Source organism: Bombus affinis, unplaced genomic scaffold (assembly GCF_024516045.1).
Source record: "Bombus affinis isolate iyBomAffi1 unplaced genomic scaffold, iyBomAffi1.2 ctg00000293.1, whole genome shotgun sequence".
Taxonomy (NCBI): Eukaryota; Metazoa; Arthropoda; class Insecta; order Hymenoptera; family Apidae; genus Bombus; species Bombus affinis.
The window spans coordinates 125,267-147,243 of NW_026108979.1; the positions used below are offsets into that span (position 1 = coordinate 125,267).

A 21,977-nucleotide genomic window follows, 5' to 3' on the forward strand; every position below is an offset into this window, starting at 1 on the left:
TAAGGCTCTACCACTGAATCGCGGCTGCCATTTAGTGATTAAGGTCGATCACTTAGAGACGTTAATCCGCCATAATGGTGAGCAATACATCGAAGCCATTATTGAAAGCATAGTTACGCTTTAATTTCATCGATCTTATTCACAAATAGAAGTGTACAAATTATAGGATTTCCAAATATTTAGTTTAGTTAAAAGGAGATATGAAAATGACAGGTATATTCAAAGGATAAAACAGAACCGTACGATTGTAAAGTTTCAAATCATTATAACTATTTAAATTTGAAAAATCCTACTATATTTATACAATATATTTTTATTAAGAATGGAAGAAATTTCGAAAAATCCGCCAACAATTTTTGCTGTCGTCTTGAAGCACACCATATGTTAAGCTTCTTCGTCGTTACAAATTTTATCGCGGATGTAACGAATGTTTCGAACATGTAGCACGCACGCGTCAACGCCTACATTTGGATTTTAAATATATGTTTTATGCATTAAATGTATTTGTACTTTCTTGCGCAATTTCTTTTAATTTGTTACGATATGGAGGGTTTAATTACGTTTAAGATATCTATCTGAATCCTTTAAATTCAAAGTTCTTTAAAAAATTACGTTACGTAAAATAATCGTTTTTCCACTTTATTGTATCATAAAATAGTTACTTAAATTCATATTACTTAAAGAATCTTTCTACAGAAAGAATAAAAAAGAATAAAATCCTATATGTTAAATTTTACGTGGTTGATGGAATACATAGCGATGACGAGAACTAACTACAGACAACAAGAAACTATTAGCGAAGGCAACTGGTGACTATGAATGTTGTCTCTATAATATGTGGCGACTAAGGAGAACAACTACCAACTACGGATAACAAGTAACAACCAACTGTCTCGTTTCTAAGAGGCAACTAACTTGCAATTATCCCCCTTTGATGGTTTCTGTAGCGTGATATACGTCTTGAACGTAGTTAAAGAATATGGTCGCTGCTGAATGGCGATTTGACAGCAAGGCGATCCCGCCAGTTCAAAGCTTGACATTGCAAGCTACCGAAAACCATTAATTAACCATCTTGTTATCGAATATCTAGCTTTCAGAAGAACCCTTGTGATATGATATGACGTCATGACATTTTTATGACGAAGATGAACAAACACCGACCTCTAACGAAACAAATTTTTATTAAGTGCCGTATGTGGGTTGCAGGCCGGCCAACCAAGGAAATTTATCGAATGTATAAAGTAAAATATATACGAATATATTCGATATATCATAAAATGCCCGCGTTATATCGTCTAACAGCATAAAGAAAGCTGAATTTAAGGAATTAAAAAATTGAAATACCAATTATAAGAGAGTTAATTAAATTCAAACCTATCGATGGTCTCATAAAGACCTATATTTCCTGGAAATTGATATCTTCCGAATTCTAAATTCTCCTTAGAAAGTATCATAGAGAAAATATGAAACTTGAAAAGTACATCACGCTGATGCCTCGATAAACCGTCGTGTCGATAAATCCATGTGTCCGAGCGATGAATTTTCCCCAAACAACAAAAAACTGAAGGGAAATCTTCTTTGAAGAACGTGACAAGGTAGGGGAAGCGGGAACAATGATCACGCGATAAACTGATGGTTTATGTACGTATAGAACGAGTGTTGCGAGAGAATTATCGAGAAACAAAAAAAGAAAAAATAATCGTTGGCCGGCGCGACTATACGCTGTCGACGGGCAAACAGCGACTGAGACTAACTGAAACGAACTCTGTCACAGTATGAGCACGGGCTGCGTTCGCGGGTCGATCGAACACGTTCTGCGCCTCTCCTCGGCACCGGCGTCAAAGCCACCCCCGATGGCTGCAACGCACTGGTGCACTTGCAACATTAACCACTGGTCCTTCCTTTTTCGTGTGATATTATACCAGCATCTGTGATGCCATTTCAAAGACCGCAATCAAAGCATTAAATGCCAGATTAAAGCGACGCGATAATATTACCCCAATATTCGTCCGTAAATGTTACCGTATAGATGTTTAATTAAGCATTATTATGCTTCGAATAATTTACTATCACATGTTCCACAAGAAAACATATGTTTCACTTTTCCCCGTAGTATGATTGTAATTTATAACAAATATTTATAATTTATAATTTAAAATATTTATAATTCATTGAAAGTATCTTCCTGTCACGATTATAGGCGTAAAATGTCAAATTAAAAGTAAAAAATTAAAAACATATGGTATCCCGAAACCAAACGTACGACATGGCGAATCACGATGATACGATAAAAATTGATCTATGTCTTGATTTATTCAAACAGAACGAACTTACTCGAACTTTTCCAGAATAAACGATTTATTCGATAATATCCGTCACCAGCTTCTCTTCCTTCAACGGTAACAACTGACACCGAAAGCTCGAGAGACCCGAACGGTGAGACGTACCCAGAAGCAATGAGGTTACCTGGGCAAAGAGTCCCAAAGACTAAGGACGTGGGAAATTTCGAGAAACGGAAATGGAAACTGGAGTGGCGCGTCAATCAGCACTGACGGAAACTAATAAAAATGGAAAAAACCAAACTAATTCGTTTCACAAATTATTAAAACGATATTATTCAAAATTTCACTTGATTTTCTCACTGCACACGTCAATATTTGTCGAAACATCAATATTAAAAAGTTAATAAAAAAAATATCCTCTTTCTTCATACCTGTCTTTCTCCCGGGCGGCGAAGGAATACTAGAATGTTCGAGAACAACGGATACTTTTTGATTTTATCTCAATATCAATTTCAATCTTTTTAAACGAAATATAATGTTCTTCGTTCGATGCTAAAGGAAACTGAGAAGAAACGTCGAAAATTCATTAATAAAACGAATTTCCTTGTTTCTGTGAGATAATAAACTTGATATACGTATTGATTTTTAAAATCAATATAGCTAACCAATGGGCACACTTTTAACAAGGCTGATGGAACGTACCAAAAATCTTTCAAGGTGGTCTTGGCAACGGAAGAGTCGAAAATATGAGAATTATAAATGAAAAATTCCAATATTTTACAGCTGGCAACGATAAAGAACTCCAGATATTCTCCTAATTAATTTACAACAAATTCGCGTATATGATCGATAGCTGACGTCATTGTGTCCCACAGCTCTTGTAAAACGATAAGAATTTCCTGGAAAAGCTTGTAACCACGAAATGAAAAAGATGATAAAACTTCTAACAAGAGTACTGAGACGAGCAACTTTGTACTTACCCCTTCGGAGTAAGGAACGTGATTAAACGTCCGCGAGTTCGAAACTTTTGTAAGTCACTGCACGGCCGCTGCTTATGGTGGAAATGTAATAGATATAAGTACAGAGCGCGTGAGCGAACTAAAAACGCGATATAGGGATAAAGAGAGAGACCGTCCTTCTCTAAAGCCCGCGTACTTGTACCGGAAATATGTAACAACGGTAAACGAGCGCCGTCAGTGTCCACTAGTGTGCATGCCCGATTAAACAAGGACAGAAAATGCTTATATACAGCCTTCTCTTTCTATTTCCATGTCGTATCCATCTTACTATATAGTAGACAGGACTCGACTGTTCCATCATTATATTCGCACCCTGCTTATGTGTGCGAACAAATCGTTCGTCTCCTGTTTGATGCTCAATTTTCAACGGAGTTGAAGGGAAACTTTATAAGAGAAAGGAAGTTACGGATTGTCTCAAAGTGATAAACGAAAATTCTCGTAACTATCGAAAAACGATAGTCAATACAAGGATATCATTATCACATTTAAAACTATCACAATGAACGGTGAATCATCGCAGCAAGGTACCACAAATAAGATATCTCAATCTAAAGAGGTAAGGAATATTCTAGATTTTGCACTTTGGAACTTCCATGACAGTCATGAGTGTGTTTTGTCATTGATATGCCATATTGCGTTTTTCACAATTGTTGTTCATTTTTTGATTGATTTTATACCTATGATTTGTATTTGATTTTGTATCTATGATTTTTTCTTTCTATAATTCTTATAATTATTGTCAATAATTAATTATTTATAACCATTTACGCTGTATTATATATCATTAAGATTTATCTTTGCGCGTATCAAGATAGTAGATAACAAAATTATGTGTAACAAATTTATTAAACTCGCAATGTAACAGAAAATTGCATGAAAATCTTTATATTATTAATAATTATTGTTAATAATAAAAAAAAAATAAATGTCGCATTAGGAGGAGAGTCATACTTCGGAACGTAATCGGAACATATTGTACCTTATATGTGATTATTTGGAACGCAATGGGTGAGTACATTGCAATTTAGATATCTTCTTAGTTGCAATTTTTTTCGAATAATATCGGTGACCAATCGAAATAGAAATTAGTGCGGAAAGAGGGGAAGGAATCAAAATTTGAAAATCGACATCGGTAACTCGGTTGTTATAGAATAACTCAATCGATAACGTAGATAAACTAGTTATAAATGAAAATATATTTAAATTCAAACTTTAAAAATTAGAAATTAAAAAGCAGAAGGATAGAAATAGAATAGATAGATAAATAGAAAGGATAGAAATAAAACAGTTGTCCCAATTGATGATTATCGTATAGTGTGTACTCATAGCATAAAATTTGTTCAATGAATTAAAAATTATATTTTTTAGATATGTAGACATTAGCGATGTATTAATCCGGGAAGCTCGTCTATCTCGGAAATATCGAGTCTGCGACAACGTCAATTTGGAAATTATTCTTAGAGAATATGAAAATTATTACAAGATGAAATTCCAAAAATATCCTATATTGTGCAAGAAAATAACTGAAAAGGAAATAAAGACGAGGGAAATGACAAATGCGAACAAAGTGTAAGAATTTAAATTATTTAACACTATTCAACTTTCTCAACGTATTCAACGTATCTATTACAATATCATTCAATCTTCAAAGAAGTAGTAAAACGTGTCAAATCTGTTAGCAAACAAACGAGAAGTGAGTCTGTATCTGGGTCTGTGGAAGGGAGGAATGCACAACAGAAGATGAGGGGTGATGCTACGGATGATATTAATCTTGCAATGACAGTGACACCAATTTCTGCCAATGAAAACTATGGATCTTCATCACAAGAGCTATTTAACGTCTCAATGGAACAATTCAGGCAATCAAAGATATCAAACTGTGCTCGGCACCTTTATATAGACAATCCAGAATTGCAGAAGATTGCTGAAGACATTTTATCCGTAAGTTATTTTCAATTAATATACGTATTGTAAAGCTTTTTAAAAATAAAATACCTATCCTTGGATAAACAATATCCAACAAATGTATTGTTGTATATATCCACTGTATATCCAACAAATACCTTGGATAAACAATCCACTGTATATCAATATCCAACAAATGTATTGTTGTATATATCCACTGTATATCCAACAAATACCTTGGATAAACAATCCACTGTATATCAATGACACAGGGATTTCAGTAAAGCTTTAAATAATGAATTACATAACACTCAAGGAAATTAATACGGAGATTATGCACCATTTCATCTTTGTATTGTCGCAGGAAATCATACTGAAAAAATTTAATGTATATTGGGACAACATTGCAGGCCTAGAGGAATGTAAATCTGCCATTAAGGATGCCATTGTGTATCCCCTTAAATACCCTATCTTGTTTAAAGGCCCATTTGCTCCCTGTAAAAGTATTCTGCTATATGGACCACCTGGTACAGGTAAGATACTCGTATTTCTTTCATTCCCATACATGTTTACAAGCAATTATGAAATAGGGAAGACGATGTTGGCGAAGGCAGTCGCAACAGAATGCCAATGCAACTTTTTTAACATAACGGCCAGCTCATTGGTGGACAAATGGAGAGGTGATTCCGAGAAGTATATCCGTGTAAGTTGATTTCCTTTGTCTATGAAGAAGAGATTCTAGGTTTAAAAAGATTTGTTTTTATTTGTCGTCATTCATATATAAATAGAATAGTTGTTTGGAAAACGAAATGATATTACGTTCGTGATGAAACAATGAATTTAAGGAATTTTGAATATAATATTTAATAAATAATAAATACATTTGTTAAACTGAACAGGTTTTATTTGAACTTGCCTATAATAATTCGCCAACAATTATTTTTATCGACGAGATTGACTGCATAGGAACAAATAAAAGAGTAAAGTATACATTGTCTAAATTTGCAAAGACATTCAGATCAGAACTTCTTTTTAGATTGGATAAATTAGTAATTAACAGAAATTCTGATGTAGTTCTTTTGGCCGCATCTAATTGCCCTTGGTATGTATATCATTTATAGCTATTTCAATGTTTTCTAAGTAGAAAATATCTTAATATCATAATTATTCATTATCTTAATCTTAATTATTGTGTTGTTCGGAATATTCCTTCGTTATTATTAATATAACAGAACAATAATATTTATTGTAAATATATTATTAGGGATATTGATGCAGCATTACGCAGACGCCTTGAAAAGAATATATACGTATCATTACCAAACGAAGTTACTCGATTTGATATGTTCAAATTATACCTTAGCAACCGATTATTAGAGAATATGGATATTGTGAGTCACATAATAAAATCTACTGAAAAATATTCTTGTGCGGATATAAAATTGCTTTGTACGCAAGCATGGCAGCTAGAAATGAATCCAATGTTTAAAAGACTTGAAGAAAGAGAAACATCTATTACGACTTTGAAATATGAATTAAAGAATTATAAAATAATAGCAAAATTGTTAAAAAAAATGTCACCTACAGTTACGAATGTGGATAGATATGAAGAGTGGAAAAAATGTGTATGCCAAGACAAGATATTTTAAAAAATATAAATGGTTATCATATAAAAATATAAAAATATAAAAATATAAAAGTATAAAAATATAAAAATATAACTCTAATCAATACTAAAAAATAACGCTCTTGAATTATTTAATCTCGTGCAAAAGAATTACTATAACTTATTACGCTTTGCGCTTTCAATAGTCAATCAACAGAGTTCAGTCTAACGAAGAAGTTCCCTCCTACGCTAACGAACTGTCCTGTTTTTGCGTCCAGGCTTTCAGGACATAAATTAAAATATCGTACATAGGCACAGCGTAACAGCGGCTTAAATTTAAGTTACAATAATAATCTTAAAAAAAAAAAAAAAAAAAAAAAAAGAATGTAATAATGCATGGCTATGTCGTACCGTCGCGTATCGGTACTTTTGCCTGTATCCACCCTACAATCAGAATTCAGCGTTTATTCTGGAAAAAAATCATGTAAAAAAAAAAAATATGTAAAAAACCTGGAATTAATAAACAAAGATTTAAAAAAATCAACAATTAAACAAGGGATTGAGATGACCAACCCCGGTCACGCTGCGAACTTCCAACGCGGAAGAGTGGAGCCGTGGCCATGATGGGTGATTCCAGGAATCGGTCGCGTATGGCAGGATCTGCCATGCTTTACCGATCCCAGCCGCGCCGATTTCCGTCAACAGGCACAGTAACGGAGATATTTGGAACAGAAGCAGCCGCATATTCGTCTATCTGAAATTAAAGAGATGATTTCATGTAGAAGATACAAATTCGTTCCCTGATATTGAAATGCCGAACACGAGGAAAATGAGACATGCAAATGACAAAGTCGATGACCAATAGGAAGATGACATAAACAATTGTAGATTGTAAGGAAAATTTTGAAAAATGATACGTGTTCTAATAATAGAATATAAATGATAAAAAGGAGAATGTAATTGCCATTCTTCTATGTATTTTAATTTATGAGACGTAACTTCTGAATGACCTGTAATAGCTTTAAATACATTTACTGGAACTGGCCAAGCATAGAACAAGGAGGCTTAAAAGAGAAAAAAAGGGAATAGATGAAATCGTAAATTATCAGTCTAAATGATAATGTGAAACCATGAAAGCACCACTATGAATATAAAATGATCCGCACTACTATCTACTTCATAGTATACTCTATACGTTTAAAATGCTTCATTAGAAGCTTAAATCTATCAAAATACAGCTCCTAGGGAAATGTAAACTTTCACATGAACACATAATATCGATTTTCTGATTGAAACGTATAGGCAGATATATACTAGCATAAACCACCTTCGGCATTTGGCTGCATGGTGCAGCACTACTCTCTCTGGGATATCCTAGCCATTTTCGGCATTTGGCCGTATGGTGTAGCACTAGCTCTGTAACATAGAAAACCATAGGCGTCAGTTCTTCTTATTTCCTCTCTGATATATGTTTACTTTAATGTCACTTATTCAGGCGCTTGATATATTGTCGGAATGAAATTTTAGTAATGTGCAAGTAATTTTGAGTAGATTAATAAAGTATAATAAGATATTAGATTCATGTATGTACATTACATATTAACGAAATTGAAACTATGTTTTCAAGTGACATCAATCTTTATGTCTAGTATATACATGTGTATTGATCTATAAGTCAGTGTTAAAATAACAAATAAATGGCAGAAGAAGGAAAGAAGATTTCCTTCGGTTTTGCGAAATCTATTAAGAAACCTGTGTTAAAAAATGCTATTCTACAAGAAAAGAAGAAAGTTGATTACATTGAATGCCTTGATGAGAAAGGTATTAAAGTAATAGGGTGAGTTCAAAAAGTAAAATTTTTAATCAAGAAACATATAACTTCAACCTATCCTATAAAAATCACCAATAGCGGAATATATATATTTGAAAACAATTTTTTTATTTCAGTGAGGAAGAAAAAAAAGATGAACCTCTAATTATTCCATTACTAGGTTCAAAAACCTGGCATGATAGAATTGTTAATAAAATAGATGCAAACATTTTCCTTCCGAAGGCAGATAAGGAAAAGATAGGAGACGCTAGTGTTAACGAGGCAAAATCAAAGCTATCTAATGGAAAAACATCGCCAATAATATCAATAAAGAAAGAGCCAGTTGAAGATAGTGAAAATAAAGTTGTTACTTTAGAAGAGCAAGCGACAAAGGAAATCATTGAGGAACTTAAGTCAAAGAATAAATATGAAACTAAAACAAATGATTTAACTTTACCTTTAGTAGAAGATGAATCATTAAGAGGCAAAGAACAGGTACGTTATCAACATATTGATGTGCGATGCACAGATGTGTTACATTTGCATATTATAAATATCGTTTTGTATTTTTCAGTCTACGTTAGAAGATTATGAAAAAATTCCTATTGATGCTTTTGGTGTAGCAATGTTACGGGGAATGGGATGGCAACCAGGAAAGGGAATTGGTTGAAATGAAAAGTATGAATTTTACTCTGGATTAAATTAATTGTATGTATTTAATACATCACTTTTTGGAAAGTAAACAGAGAACATCATTTTTTATTTCACAATCGTTCATTCTAACTATTACAGATTAGTAGCAGCTGTCATACCAGAATTACGACCAAAAGTAGCATCGCAGAAGAAAAATACAGATTCCAAAAAAGAAGAGGAAGAAGTTAAAATCGAGAAAGGAACACTTGTGAAAATTATAGCTGGAAAACAAAGTAATAATTATAGTCAAATAGAAGGATTCGATGATGATGCTGGAAGGCTCATAATAAAACTAGCTCTTGGTGGAAATATAATATCTGTAAATGAATTTATGGTACAGCCAGTGACTAAATCAGAATATTCTAAGAACTCAAAAGTTCAAAGTTAATATGAAGTGTTAGTTTTTCATTAAGGGACTTTTAAGAAAATAAATTTGAATTGACATATACGTATAAAGACATAATCGGACATGTAGAAAAACTAATTCAAGAGTACCTGTAAGTGTGTTGTTGCATGCAATTTTTTAAAGGTCCCTTCTATTTTTATACAAAATATGATAAATGTAGAGGTTTTAGCTCTCAGTATTTTATGGGATTAATTTCAGATACAAAAAAGTATGAGGAATATAAGGACAAGGAATCCAAGGGACTCGAGCAAAAGATGGATAGAAAAAGATCAATGTCCCCTGACTCCGAAGACGGTGAAGATGGTGACAAAAGTAGTAATAAAAGAAAGAAAATCGGAAGTACGATGCACAATAAGAACAAGTATGATAAAGTGGGGGATAAAAAATCAGAAAGACGAAAAAGGCGCTCCGAATCTAATGATGACAGCGATAGTGATTCTGAAAAGAAGAGACGGAGAGAAAGAAGTAACTCTAATAGGAACGATTCTTATAAATTAAAAAGATTGAAAAAGTCAAAGAAACATAAGAAGCACGATTGTTCATCTGAAAGATCAAGTAAAAAACATAAAAAGAAAGACAAAGAAAGAGAAAACGTTAGAGATAAGAAACCCAGAGATTACGCAGACAGAAAGAAACACAAAAGACGAGAAAGATCAAGATCTCGATCATTTAGTAGGCAGTAATATTTTCCAGGAACGTATTCGGTCACTTTACTTTCAAGATAAATTGTACAATTTTATTTATACAGATTTTATAATAAAGTGTATTTTTACAAAATATTATATTTCTTTTCTTACCCTTAACTGAAAATTACATTTAATTATAATATGTAATAATGTTTACAATTACATCAAAGTTAATGTCCTAAACTTTATCAATAATTATTAAAAATCCCCGCGTATTGTTTACGTAATGTTGATATCGAGTAGTAACATACATAACCTCAAAGAACATTATGATACTTACGAACATCGCTAAACAAGTAGTGCGAACGATGTCGAGTAAGTATTCACTATGTATAAAGTATTTATAGGTAAAAAGTATGGGAAATATATAACCGAGTGTATTTAACTTTTCCAACATTTTAGCATTTCGCTTGGCGTTGGTACAACTTCAAGTAAATGAAGTAAAAAGCAAAAATGTAGAGCGGGCAGTTTCCTACATTTCCAGCGCGAAAGAGCATAATACTGATATTATCGCTCTTCCTGAATGCTTTAATTCACCATATGGAATACGTAATAATTTGTTTCTTTTTCTAATAATTTATTATATGTATAACAACTATATAGAAAAAAGTAAAAGTAGACAAATTACCTTATCGTTTATACTTCCATAAAGATTGTGAATTGACTCGAGAATATAGAATTTCCCCACTTTTATGATTATCGTGATTTTTGTATAAATATATTTTTTAAGATACTAATAATTAGGTATTTATAAACTAGTATTATCAATTATTTTGTATTTATAATTCCACCTATAGTAGTTAAAAATTAAAGTTAGTTAAAATCTAACTTTATGTTTCAAAAAGTACTAGCAAAGTCGTTAAGTAACAAGTCACTGGTACTAACCCAAATAGCATGATTGTAATTAAACAAACATTTCTAAATATTCATTTTTCATCTTGAACCTGTAGAAACAATTTATTATATGTACTATTATCTAAGTAATTATATATTTAAGTAAATCGAAATATAAAATTTAGTTATTTTAATAATTTAAAAAATAAAAAATTGACAAGCATTTCAACCTAATTTATAGTTGGAACAAAGGACAGTTATTTTTCATTAATTGAAATATTGCAATGCAGAATAGTTTCCAAAATACGCCGAGAGTATTCCTGATGGTGAAACGAGCGTTGCTTTATCGAAGACAGCTAAGGAAAACAGCATTTATGTAGTTGGTGGTACGATACCTGAAATAGAGGGCGATAAATTGTACAATACCTGCTGTACTATTTGGGGTCCCGATGGAACTTTGATAGCAAAACACCGGAAGGTAAATAATATACCTCCATGTGGCTTTGAAATTGAAAATATCGGGGTGGAGAAAGTGACTCTATCTAGGAATAATTTAGGAATATACATATGTACATACGTGTACTATAACCAATTCTATAATTTAAAAAATATGTTATAGGTTTATAAAATACGTTTTGATACGAGAAACATACATTTTTGTCGTAATATAATATATAAGTTTTTGTACAATATATTTGTTTTGTAATATAAATTTTTCACATACGAAAAAACTTATTTTTTCTTAAAAAATATTCCTTCTCAAATATTATTAAATGATAAAACTTTTTAATAAAAGAAAGTGATAAAAACGCTGTCAGTTATTAAATAAAAAACAATTAAAGTTTAAAAGTTCGTAACATTGATGTTAAATTACAAAAGTTACAGCAATAGAGTTAGCAACTATATTTTTATGTTATTAGATACATCTATTCGACATCGACATTCCCAACAAGATTACTTTCCGAGAGAGTGATTCACTCAGTCCTGGTGATTCCCTAACAATGTTTGATGTGAAGGGCTGGAAAATAGGTATTGGCATTTGCTATGATATCAGATTCGAGGAAATGGCACGCATTTATCGGAACAAAGGTACAGTAGCTTAATCGAACAATACTTAACTAGCAGGAAAGTAACTATCTTTCTTAAATATATTCTATATAAAATATAATCAATATAATCTGTAACTCTGTATAAAAAGGAGCTTAATTTAAAAAACCAGTATATTCGCTGAAAATGAAATAAATAAAAGAATTAGAAGCACGACAAGAGGACTGTTCTCGCATATTCATAAATTATGGAATGTGGACTGTGCACCTACAAAGTTAACTAAGATTCAGTGGTCTCATATTTCCCGTTTCTCTGTGTTAGGTTGCCAAATGCTGATATATCCGGCGGCATTCAATATGACCACTGGACCACTGCACTGGTCATTACTTCAGCGTTCCAGAGCGAATGACAATCAATTATACGTCGCCTGTATATCACCGGCTCGTGTTCCTTCAGCAAGTTATGTCGCATGGGGACATACACAGTTGACAAATCCCTGGGAGAAAATCCTTTATGATTTGGAAACTCAGGAAAATATGATGGTCACCGATATCGGTAATTTCCAGCTTAACATTAAAAGCGAGAAATCCATGATGTAATTAACTTTTAGTCTCGTTGGTTTATCGTTTTTCTTTTCTCTCAGATTTGAAAGTTGTTGAGGAAGTAAGGGCTCAGATACCTACATTTTCTCAAAGACGTACGGATTTGTACGACACTGTCTATAAAAAGGAGTAACTCTACACTGAAACAGAAAATGTTTTCTCATAATATTTCTACTACAATACCGTTTTTTTTTTTTTTTTTTTTTTTTTATGAATTATTACTAATTACTTATCATTTGTACTAAATGAATAACTCAATTAAGAAAACCAAAATGTTATAAATGATAATCTGTATATCTTGTGTATCAATATGTAACTGGATATTGTAATAATATTGGAATGTCTTTGATCAGGGATATGATAAAGAACACGCGAAGACTACATTCTTTTGAACATCTTTAATATCCATCATTTATAACATTAAACATCTTTTTAAATATTTAGATAGATTAATACGTAACTCTTTATATATATAAACATTAATTTGCAGTTACAAGCTTAGAGAAATTGGTCGATTAATATTTATAGATCGGCTGTCTTGATGAAAGGCTTAAAGAAAGCAAAAACATAACAATGTCGCAAATATAATTTATAGTTTAACTTCTTTCTTGTATCTGTCTGCCTTTCACGATGTTTTACCAATTACAATAAGTAATTTCGACTTCTTTGCGCTCCGTTTTAACGCATTCGAGACGGAAAGAAATTCATATCAATCAGTAGGCATAATATATATATAACTGTACATAATACATTATAGTATAACATAGTATATAATTTTATATTTTAAAAACATGAGGCATAAAATTTAAGATTGTCATCGATTTAAAATTAAAATATGAAAAGGATATTCCAGAGAGAGAAAAGCACAGTATCATTCTAACAAAACATTCAGATCGTACTGACACCCAGGAATCGTATTACAATAAAATCTCGGTCTCGAATGAATTAACATGAACGATTAACATGAAACACACTTGCGGCTTAAACACCTTCGATATCGAGGAAATTCAAACTTTACAAATAAAAGCAGCCTGTTCCTCTTTCCACCACAGACTCTCATACCATATCCGCTCTTATCCAGGCTTTTACTTGAAATCTCTGTCTATTTACAATTTAAATTTACCCGGACCACTCGTTGAATCGGCAGCCCTTTATAAATATATAATGAACCCAGAACATATACCTGTGCCCCTAGCTGGTATCAGCTCTAGTAACGTTCATACCGGAACTTTCATACGACGCCAATTTGTCACGCGTGAACATCGATTCTTTCAGGGGTCACGGCTTTATGGGATTATATCCTTTAAAGTAATTAAAGTGATACTAATGATACAGAATTTTTTACAAATATTTAATATGTCCATAAAATAGGAAGTTTCGTGCTCTCTTATTTTATATTAATTATAAATTAATAAGTTTTACATTTGTTATCTATAGATTTAATAAATTATTAAAATTCCATGAAGACATATTCTGGAACACATTAGAAGATTTTGCTGTAATTTACAACAGATGCTCCGAGTACGAACAGGCAGTAGACGAACAAATAGAAATTCAGGCTATTGTGGTAGTATAGCTCACGTGGGATTTTAAGCTCGAATTGGACTTAAACGTTACGATCGTCGTGAATAATTACGATATATATCCTGTACGACGAGCAGAGAATCTTAAATTATTAACGGCAATTCCTTTGTGCAAAGTGCAATTTTATTAACGGCCTGTAACGAATGAACGGCTCGTTTTGAATAAAGTTTACATTTAGAAAGTAAACACAGAAACACATTTTAAGAAACTAAGATATCGAGTTCTACTTGTAAACATCAAGTGCTCTTCGTTTGAGAAGATTACGAGTCTCTTCTTCGATAACGACATTAATTAAGAAGTTTCGATACCGTTTATGACATTAAGATCTCATTAGTAAAGTTATATCATTAAAATCCTACTGTTCCTAGAGAATATATATAGTTAAAACTTCCAGAGGATCAACAGGTAAAGATATTGTTGATAAAAGCATTGTTAGTGACAACTGACTGTAATCGATATCTGCTGGGTGAAGTTGTGTGTTCTGAGAATCTGTGTTAATGCAAGGATTCTGTTACAAATCATCGACTAAAGAGCCACTGGGCACGTCCGACCGATCGATCGATACCACGAACCTTGAATGAATTAACGCCCAAAGTGGAACGGATTTAATAGATCGGGTGTTAGTGTAATTTGACACTTTGTTTACACTTGCTTTATGCAAACAAAGTTTGTTGATGTTCCGAACTCGATGGTTATAAGATCTTATTGAAACTCCAGTATTTCACCCGCACGGTACGACACTTTGTTGATGATTGTCCTTGTATGTTGTTGATACTCCCCATCAGCCGTTAAATTTTGTTCGTCTATCGTACTTTTCTAGTCAGAGGTTTTCCCTGATGTTTTTCCCTACTGTCTAAGTCATCAGGTTTGCAGCTCGAGGAGGACAGATAATTCGGAATTTCCCAAAGGAAGGAGAGGTGTCGTCCGAGCCATAAAGGGACGGTCACTCAAAATGCCGAATAGATTCATTTAAATAATTATGAGAAACAAGTAAGTTTTGTAACCACAAGTTTTCAAATGTTATAGTTTGAATCTGTTCTTATAATTTTAAAAAGACCTTACAGCCAGGATCTCTAAAGAATTCGATGAAAATTCTCATGAGACATCAATTGAAACAATTAAACGCAACAGAGAATGGGTATAATCATATAATTCCTCCCCATTTCAAAATTCATTCATATACATCGATGTTTCTTTTCATATTTGTTTTATGTGTGAAGAATACGTATTTATTGGCATCAAAATATTTTCCGTTTCAATTCCTGGTCATTTTAGATCGAAACTTCCAAATATCGTTGATTAAAAATTTTTTAATTTTTAAAATGAAAGGCACTAATTAGAGGACAAAAAGTTGTTTCAATTATTTGAACATTCTGCTTCATTCCTACAATAACATATTTTATTTTAAATGAAAACAAGAAACAATACTATTGTGTATAAGTTTAACGGAGTGACACAGGTGATTTGTAGCTAACACTGTAGCTAACATAGTTTCTGCAATATACCCTCTAATCGAGTAGAAACAAGGGGATTTTAGAAATTTCTATTAACCGACAGTATTGTCAACAAGTTTTAACAATGACTGAAGGTTGCAAAATTAAATATAAAATGATTTATTAATAGCATATGCAGTGTTAAATTTGTAAATAAGCAGTTTATCTTTTAAGAATAACAAAGACACCAGAAAATAAAGATAATATTCTAATTATATTGCAAACTAACGAATAATGTAAAGAATTTATTTTTGTTATCTATATCACAGATTTTAGGTAAAATATTAATTTACTTATTACTAGGAGATTGAATTTGAAATATAATTATAATTTATAAGGGACACCTTTAAACTAGCAGATATTTGGTAGCAGTTCTCTAGCCTTTGTACAATATAACACAGTTCGGTTTAATTGAGTTTAATCCCTTTGACCAGCCAGTTTCCAATTTCATTAATGGCATAATCTCCTGACAATTTCATACCCTTCAAAAGAAACACGATTTTCTATTATTGTTTTACAATCGCGGAATATGATCAGTGTTTCAATTAAGCTCCACTGTTCTAATTTCCCGTCTACGCACGATGTGGGTACACCGTTTTTTTGTTGTTTTTAGATACAAGTGACGAGAAATTATGAAATGATATTTTAAATTTAAACTGATTTCATTCATCGATTTATTGTAGCGACAATGGTAACTTGTTTAAATAAAGATTTTATAAATAAAATATTTAAGGTCTAAAATAATAAATTGACACATGTGAAAACATTAAAGCTGTTATCCTTATTCATGGTCTTGTTGCAACGTGTTTAACGAGCGTAACGTAGGCGTGAAAACGAAAACGTTGAGACTCTTGTGGCGTAAAAAGACTGAATTCCTCATAAAAATACAAGAAACGAATACAAGAAACGTGCACATGGTTTATTCTCGACCTTGGATACGTAAAACCAAAAAAAAAAAAAAAAAAAAGAAAAAGAAAGAAAAAAAAAAGAAAAAAAAAGAAAAAAGAAAAAAGAAAAAGAAAAAGGAACAAAAATTTTTATTGGTTTATTAACGAAACCCATTGTATCATTTTTACTACTCTATATAAAACGTAGAATCATATACTGACGAATGTTATTTCGAATTTCTAACTTCAGAACGATAATTACATATTTGTAATTACCAATACGTGGTAGTAGCATTAAAAATACGGAATATTCAACGAGATGAAATATAGGTAAGGTATTTAAAAGAAAAAAGATTGAAACGTTCGATGTAAAACGATGAAATTAAATGATTGGATTTGAAAACTTGATTCGGTTTAATAAGTCGATGAAAAAAGTATTCATCCTATGAAAAAAGAATTCATGTTCCTGTCGATATATCAACGACGCGCGCCGTTACTTCCGACTGCTCTGCAATTCAAATGCAGTACTCGAATATACATGGCGAAAGAAATGGAAATTGAGCAATTTAAGGGAACGAATTACTCTCGCGTCCGCGTAACTTCAAAATGTTTCACGTGTCCGTGTTTGCGAAACGAAATTCGTCGTTGTCCAATTAACACGCTTGCAGATGCTACATTCACTTTGTTGCATATAGGGCTTAAATATATGAACAAATAGAACGGAGCAACTGTCATTAGCGTAATTTTAACGCGTTAAAATAAATTAATACATAATTTCGTCATTTACGTTTATTACGTTGGTCTACGTTTTTTCATCTACGTCATCTACGGCATCTACGCGAATCTTATTAATTACGTCTTTGGCAGTGTTCGTTGCTATAAATGAAACTTAATAGTTGTTGAAACCGCTCGAAAGTCGTGTTCCTAAATCATTCCCTCGTCTCGTATCGTGTTCATCAAATGGAAAAGGAGATTGTGTTTTAATGAAATCGCTTGTTACTATCAATCTAGCTGTGTCACTCGCATAGGAGAAGAAAGTGAGGAAGGAGAAAAAAATTAAGGTAAGGTCATCAATGAGCAAAATGTTTAATGTAATTAAAATTGTAATTAAAATTGAGTCCGCTGCAACCCTCATGACATTTAAAATTCCATACGTATATTGTTATACGTAACATTGCCATATTAAATATATTCGATCAAACAGGTATGTTCAATAAACATTCGATCTCGTTCCCTGAAAGCTGTTCCTGGATATCTGGTTGGATACTTTGCGCACGGAAATACAGAGTGTCAACAGTAACAAACCCTCTATGTAGTGTTTTTGCTTTGCTCTTTTGAACAGGTAGATAACATTTTGCTTCGAAAAACGGATATATATTCCACGGATATGCACATACAGAGTATGTGTATAGATATACACATTGATATACACCTTTGTACAAAGTGTCAAAAAAGTATTTATCGCGGTTTTTTTTCAAGCCATTCTACACCTTCGATTTGATGAAAATTGGTTAAATAAGTGTAGCGCAAAATTGATCTTGACCACAATTTTCAGTGTCAAATTGTTTTTCTATTGCATCATATAGTGCTCATTAGAAAGGAGAGTTCCGTTCTTTTAGCAAAAATGTTTGAAATTTCATTAATACTTAGACTGATTAGATCTTATTCATATTTTAAGGTCAAATATGGAATACAATAACATCAATACTAATATCTACTTTTTTGTGCGAATTACTTTATATTTCAATCTTCCTTGATATGCAGTGACAAGCAAAAGTGTAAACACAGCCCGTTGATTTTACGTAAAAAGCGAATGTCGAAGGTATAATGAGAAAAGAGCATTATTATTTGAAGAGCATTCCACAAAATAATTTACCTAAATAGTAGTTAATTCTATTGGATATAATAAACGTGAAGTAGTACTAGTGGACGAAATACTATGTTGAAACCTTGATTCGACGAGTATAATTAATGTGCAAAACTGTAAACATGGTTTGAGATGTCCATTTTTGTAAAATGTTTTGTACATTATTAATGTTAATGAAAATTAACTATTACATTTCGTTAATAATAACTTGTAGTTATTGTAGTACTGTTACCTAATCTTTACCGATCACTTGAAAAATTAGTCTTTTACATTTATGTGTTTACTTTTTTCGCTCGTCACTGTACATGTTTAAGTCAGATATGAAATATCTGGCGTATTCCAGCGGCTTTCATTAAATCTAAGATGTTGATATCCTTAATATTGAGAATGTTGTTAGTAAAGTAACTATTTCTATCCAAAAACAAGATATCTTTGAGACAACGTGAATTTTCGTTCCAATTTTCTTAACTTACAAGTATAAAATTTTCATCGCATGATACAATCTATCCTACAAAGTTCTGGCACACGACGAAGCTGAGAACATAGATCTTCTTCAAATATTATTTTTCTCACTGCTTCGTGTGGAATTTCTACTCGACGAGATGTTATTAAACGCTCAAAAGCTTATTATTAAACGATAACATACTTTTTCCTACATGAATGAACATGAAAGACGTCGAGTGAGGAATTAGAACAATTGTGGATGGTTGGAAACTATTATGCTGCGGTCTACCATTCGTTTTTGCCTATATATACCACGGAACAAAGGATAATTTTCACCGAATTCATGCAGAGCAGATTTTCTAAGTTTTACTGTATATGATTACACCAATTATATTATATTATGTTATTACGATGTTATCTAATTAATTGTTGTCTATTTGTTTTGATACTTATATTAACCATTATTTATAACATAATATACTAGATACAATTAGTATACACAATTAGTATAAGGATTAGTATAAGAAATTTTAAACAGCTTTTTTCAAAAGAACGAATCATTTACGATCCAGGGGTTTTCTAGAAGAAGAGAAACTTTCGTTTCTCGTGATGAGTACTTTATGATGCAATAAAAAATTTTGTCTGAAAATTATACTCAAGATCAATTTCATGATCCATTTTCTCCAAAAGATCTCCATCTTCCACAGCTATAACAAAAATTTAGAAGTAATATAACGATAAAATACCATCAAAACCTTTAAATTTCCAATATTCAAGAGAAACTTGAAATCTCGTTTATTTACTCAGCAACAAAATCGTATTTACCTTCAGAGAACCTATACAATTTTTGCACAGCTCGATATCTCTCCTTTAAACAAAACATCAAAGTATGTTGTTCCTAACTTCAAAGGGTTCAACTCAATTTTTTGATCAATTTCTCTCGTCCTATACGCTCGTTTCAAAGCTTATAATACCATCTACACCTTTGCCTTGTGTTCCATCCATGGTTCCTATGCATGCAATTTTATTATTATCGTTCCAAAGGATCTTCGCATTTCTGTTTCGCTCGTGATAGGTATTCACATCTGTTTTACCGTGCTGTTTCATCTTCTGCGAACGATATGGTCGGAAATGATATGACGTTGAATACGCACAGGTCGTTAAACGAGAATTAATTCAAGATAGATTCAAACGGAGTTAATTAAGTGATCCCAATTCCACAGCCTTGGGGGCTGAACGCGTTTTCCTTCCGAACGGTTCGCTCGTGTCGAGCGATGCAAATTTCAGCAAGTGTTTCACCAGCACGTGTTTACTATTAAATTTATTTATTTCTTTTTTTCTTTTTTTTTTTGATTTTTTTTTTTTTTTTTTTTTTTGGCTCGGTTACCTTCAAAGTATATTTGCGTATTTCTTGAGCGATTTTTAAGGTATTATTTCTTATATTATTGGAAACAGTAATAATTTTTAGATTAGTAACAAAAGGTACATTTAAATTTTATACAAATTTTAAGGAAATTGGCATAGAGAAATACCAAATTACTGACATTCCTTGTAGTATGTTATTTTAATTTTACGTAATAAAATAAGGTGTTTCAATTTGAATTCATTAAATGCTGTCTTAAATATTCAATTTGAGAATTCTTTGGAGAAAGTCGAAAAAGATTTAGAACTATTCCCTAATCGATAAATAAACGCTTCAAGAATTGAGAACCACTGACTCAGGGGAACTCAGTTAATCGAGTAATACGAATAGTTCCGTGATACTGCAGAAGCCATTTACTACGTTCGCCTAACATGATTTTATCGATAAAAGAGAGATCACTACTTCTTCCCTATACTTGATACGTAAAAATAAAAATCTTAAAAAAAAGAAAAAAAAGAAAAAAACTCGTTGCCGAACATTTATTTTCGTTCTTTCTGATACAAAAAGACCATTTTTGTAGTCAGAAACTTAACCGAGCAGCTTTCTCAACACACCGAAATTCGAACATTTATTACACACTTCTTATTCGGAGACAATGAGAGGAAAAAGATTATAAGATTCTATGGAAATATTATGTTAGAAGAAAGCTGTCAGTACCTAATAGGGTGGTCCTTCTATAGTACACACGTATACCTATAATAGCACAATAATAGATTACAACGACTACAACATTTATACGTATTTATCCGATAGTTTTTAATAAACTATGAGTTCCATTTAGTCACATTTAACAATCTAACAATATAGTCCCCCCATATCTAATTTATTCCTTAACTCATAAAATACGTGCTTTAGCATATAAACAAAGCATAGTATAGTGAATGTTACAACTAAAAGAAGATAAAAGAACATACTTTTTGCTTCAAATAATTAAGATAAAATTTAGATACGGAGCTTTCAGCTTATGAAAGTCGAAGAGAAGATATATATTCCATTTGGTCATATTCTATTTAAATTCGTAACTACTCGTTCCATTTACATATTAACAAAACATTTTTATCGACAAGCTACCTAACAGAAAGACCTTTTTGTCACTCTAAATTGCCTCAAAAGAAAATCCCTTGTCAAACATACCATGTTTCTCGTACGAAAATCCAAAAAGGATTTTCCCTCCTTTCATTCCTTTGACATATGTAAAAACAAATTAACCAATTAACCAACAAATTAGCCAACCGTCTGATATAACCATACCTCGCTCTTTGAATACAAAAATCTATTCAAATGAAATAAAGGGGAAGAAAATAAGAATAAATATAATTACTCAGGTATAATCTTCTCGAGGTATAATTATTCAGTTACAAATGATTCTTCGTTAACACACTACATACA

The 21,977-nt window shown here is 32.0% G+C and overlaps 4 protein-coding genes across 16 annotated transcripts in view; 3 read left to right on the forward strand and 1 right to left on the reverse strand.

Moving 5' to 3' along the window:
* The window catches only part of LOC126927889 (integral membrane protein DGCR2/IDD-like), a 115,201-nt gene extending 112,750 nt beyond the window's left edge, over positions 1–2,451 (reverse strand). The window contains exon 1 of the mRNA XM_050743883.1: positions 2,335–2,451. The gene's annotated coding sequence lies outside the window, so the exon portion shown is untranslated. The remainder of the gene's footprint in view (positions 1–2,334) is intronic.
* The window catches only part of LOC126927883 (katanin p60 ATPase-containing subunit A-like 2), a 73,964-nt gene extending 66,767 nt beyond the window's left edge, over positions 1–7,197 (forward strand). For all 8 annotated transcript variants that reach the window (XM_050743852.1, XM_050743851.1, XM_050743856.1 and 5 more), the window contains one exon: positions 6,907–7,197. The gene's annotated coding sequence lies outside the window, so the exon portion shown is untranslated. The remainder of the gene's footprint in view (positions 1–6,906) is intronic.
* On the forward strand, positions 3,504–6,479 carry LOC126927881 (katanin p60 ATPase-containing subunit A-like 2). The gene is made up of 8 exons (XM_050743849.1): positions 3,504–3,857; positions 4,239–4,309; positions 4,670–4,870; positions 4,981–5,242; positions 5,571–5,739; positions 5,797–5,909; positions 6,106–6,255; positions 6,471–6,479. Exons 1-8 carry the CDS (start codon positions 3,801–3,803, stop codon positions 6,477–6,479), a joined length of 1,032 nt encoding a protein of 343 aa, XP_050599806.1. The 5' UTR covers positions 3,504–3,800.
* A 1,235-nt stretch (positions 7,198–8,432) lies between the features above and the next one.
* On the forward strand, positions 8,433–10,387 carry LOC126927886 (G-patch domain and KOW motifs-containing protein-like). Of its 6 annotated transcripts, none has more exons than XR_007716015.1 (5): positions 8,433–8,649; positions 8,760–9,117; positions 9,197–9,330; positions 9,415–9,649; positions 9,920–10,387. XR_007716015.1 is itself a non-coding variant. In XM_050743860.1 (4 exons), exons 1-3 carry the CDS (start codon positions 8,510–8,512, stop codon positions 9,290–9,292), a joined length of 594 nt encoding a protein of 197 aa, XP_050599817.1. In that variant the 5' UTR covers positions 8,433–8,509; the 3' UTR covers positions 9,293–9,330; positions 9,415–9,778. The 6 variants fall into 6 exon arrangements, 4 of the variants coding, with proteins under 4 accessions (XP_050599817.1, XP_050599818.1, XP_050599819.1 ...); XR_007716016.1 differs by having other exon boundaries at positions 9,415–9,634; XM_050743860.1 differs by lacking the exon at positions 9,920–10,387 and having other exon boundaries at positions 9,415–9,778.
* Positions 10,388–21,977: the final 11,590 nt, after the last annotated feature.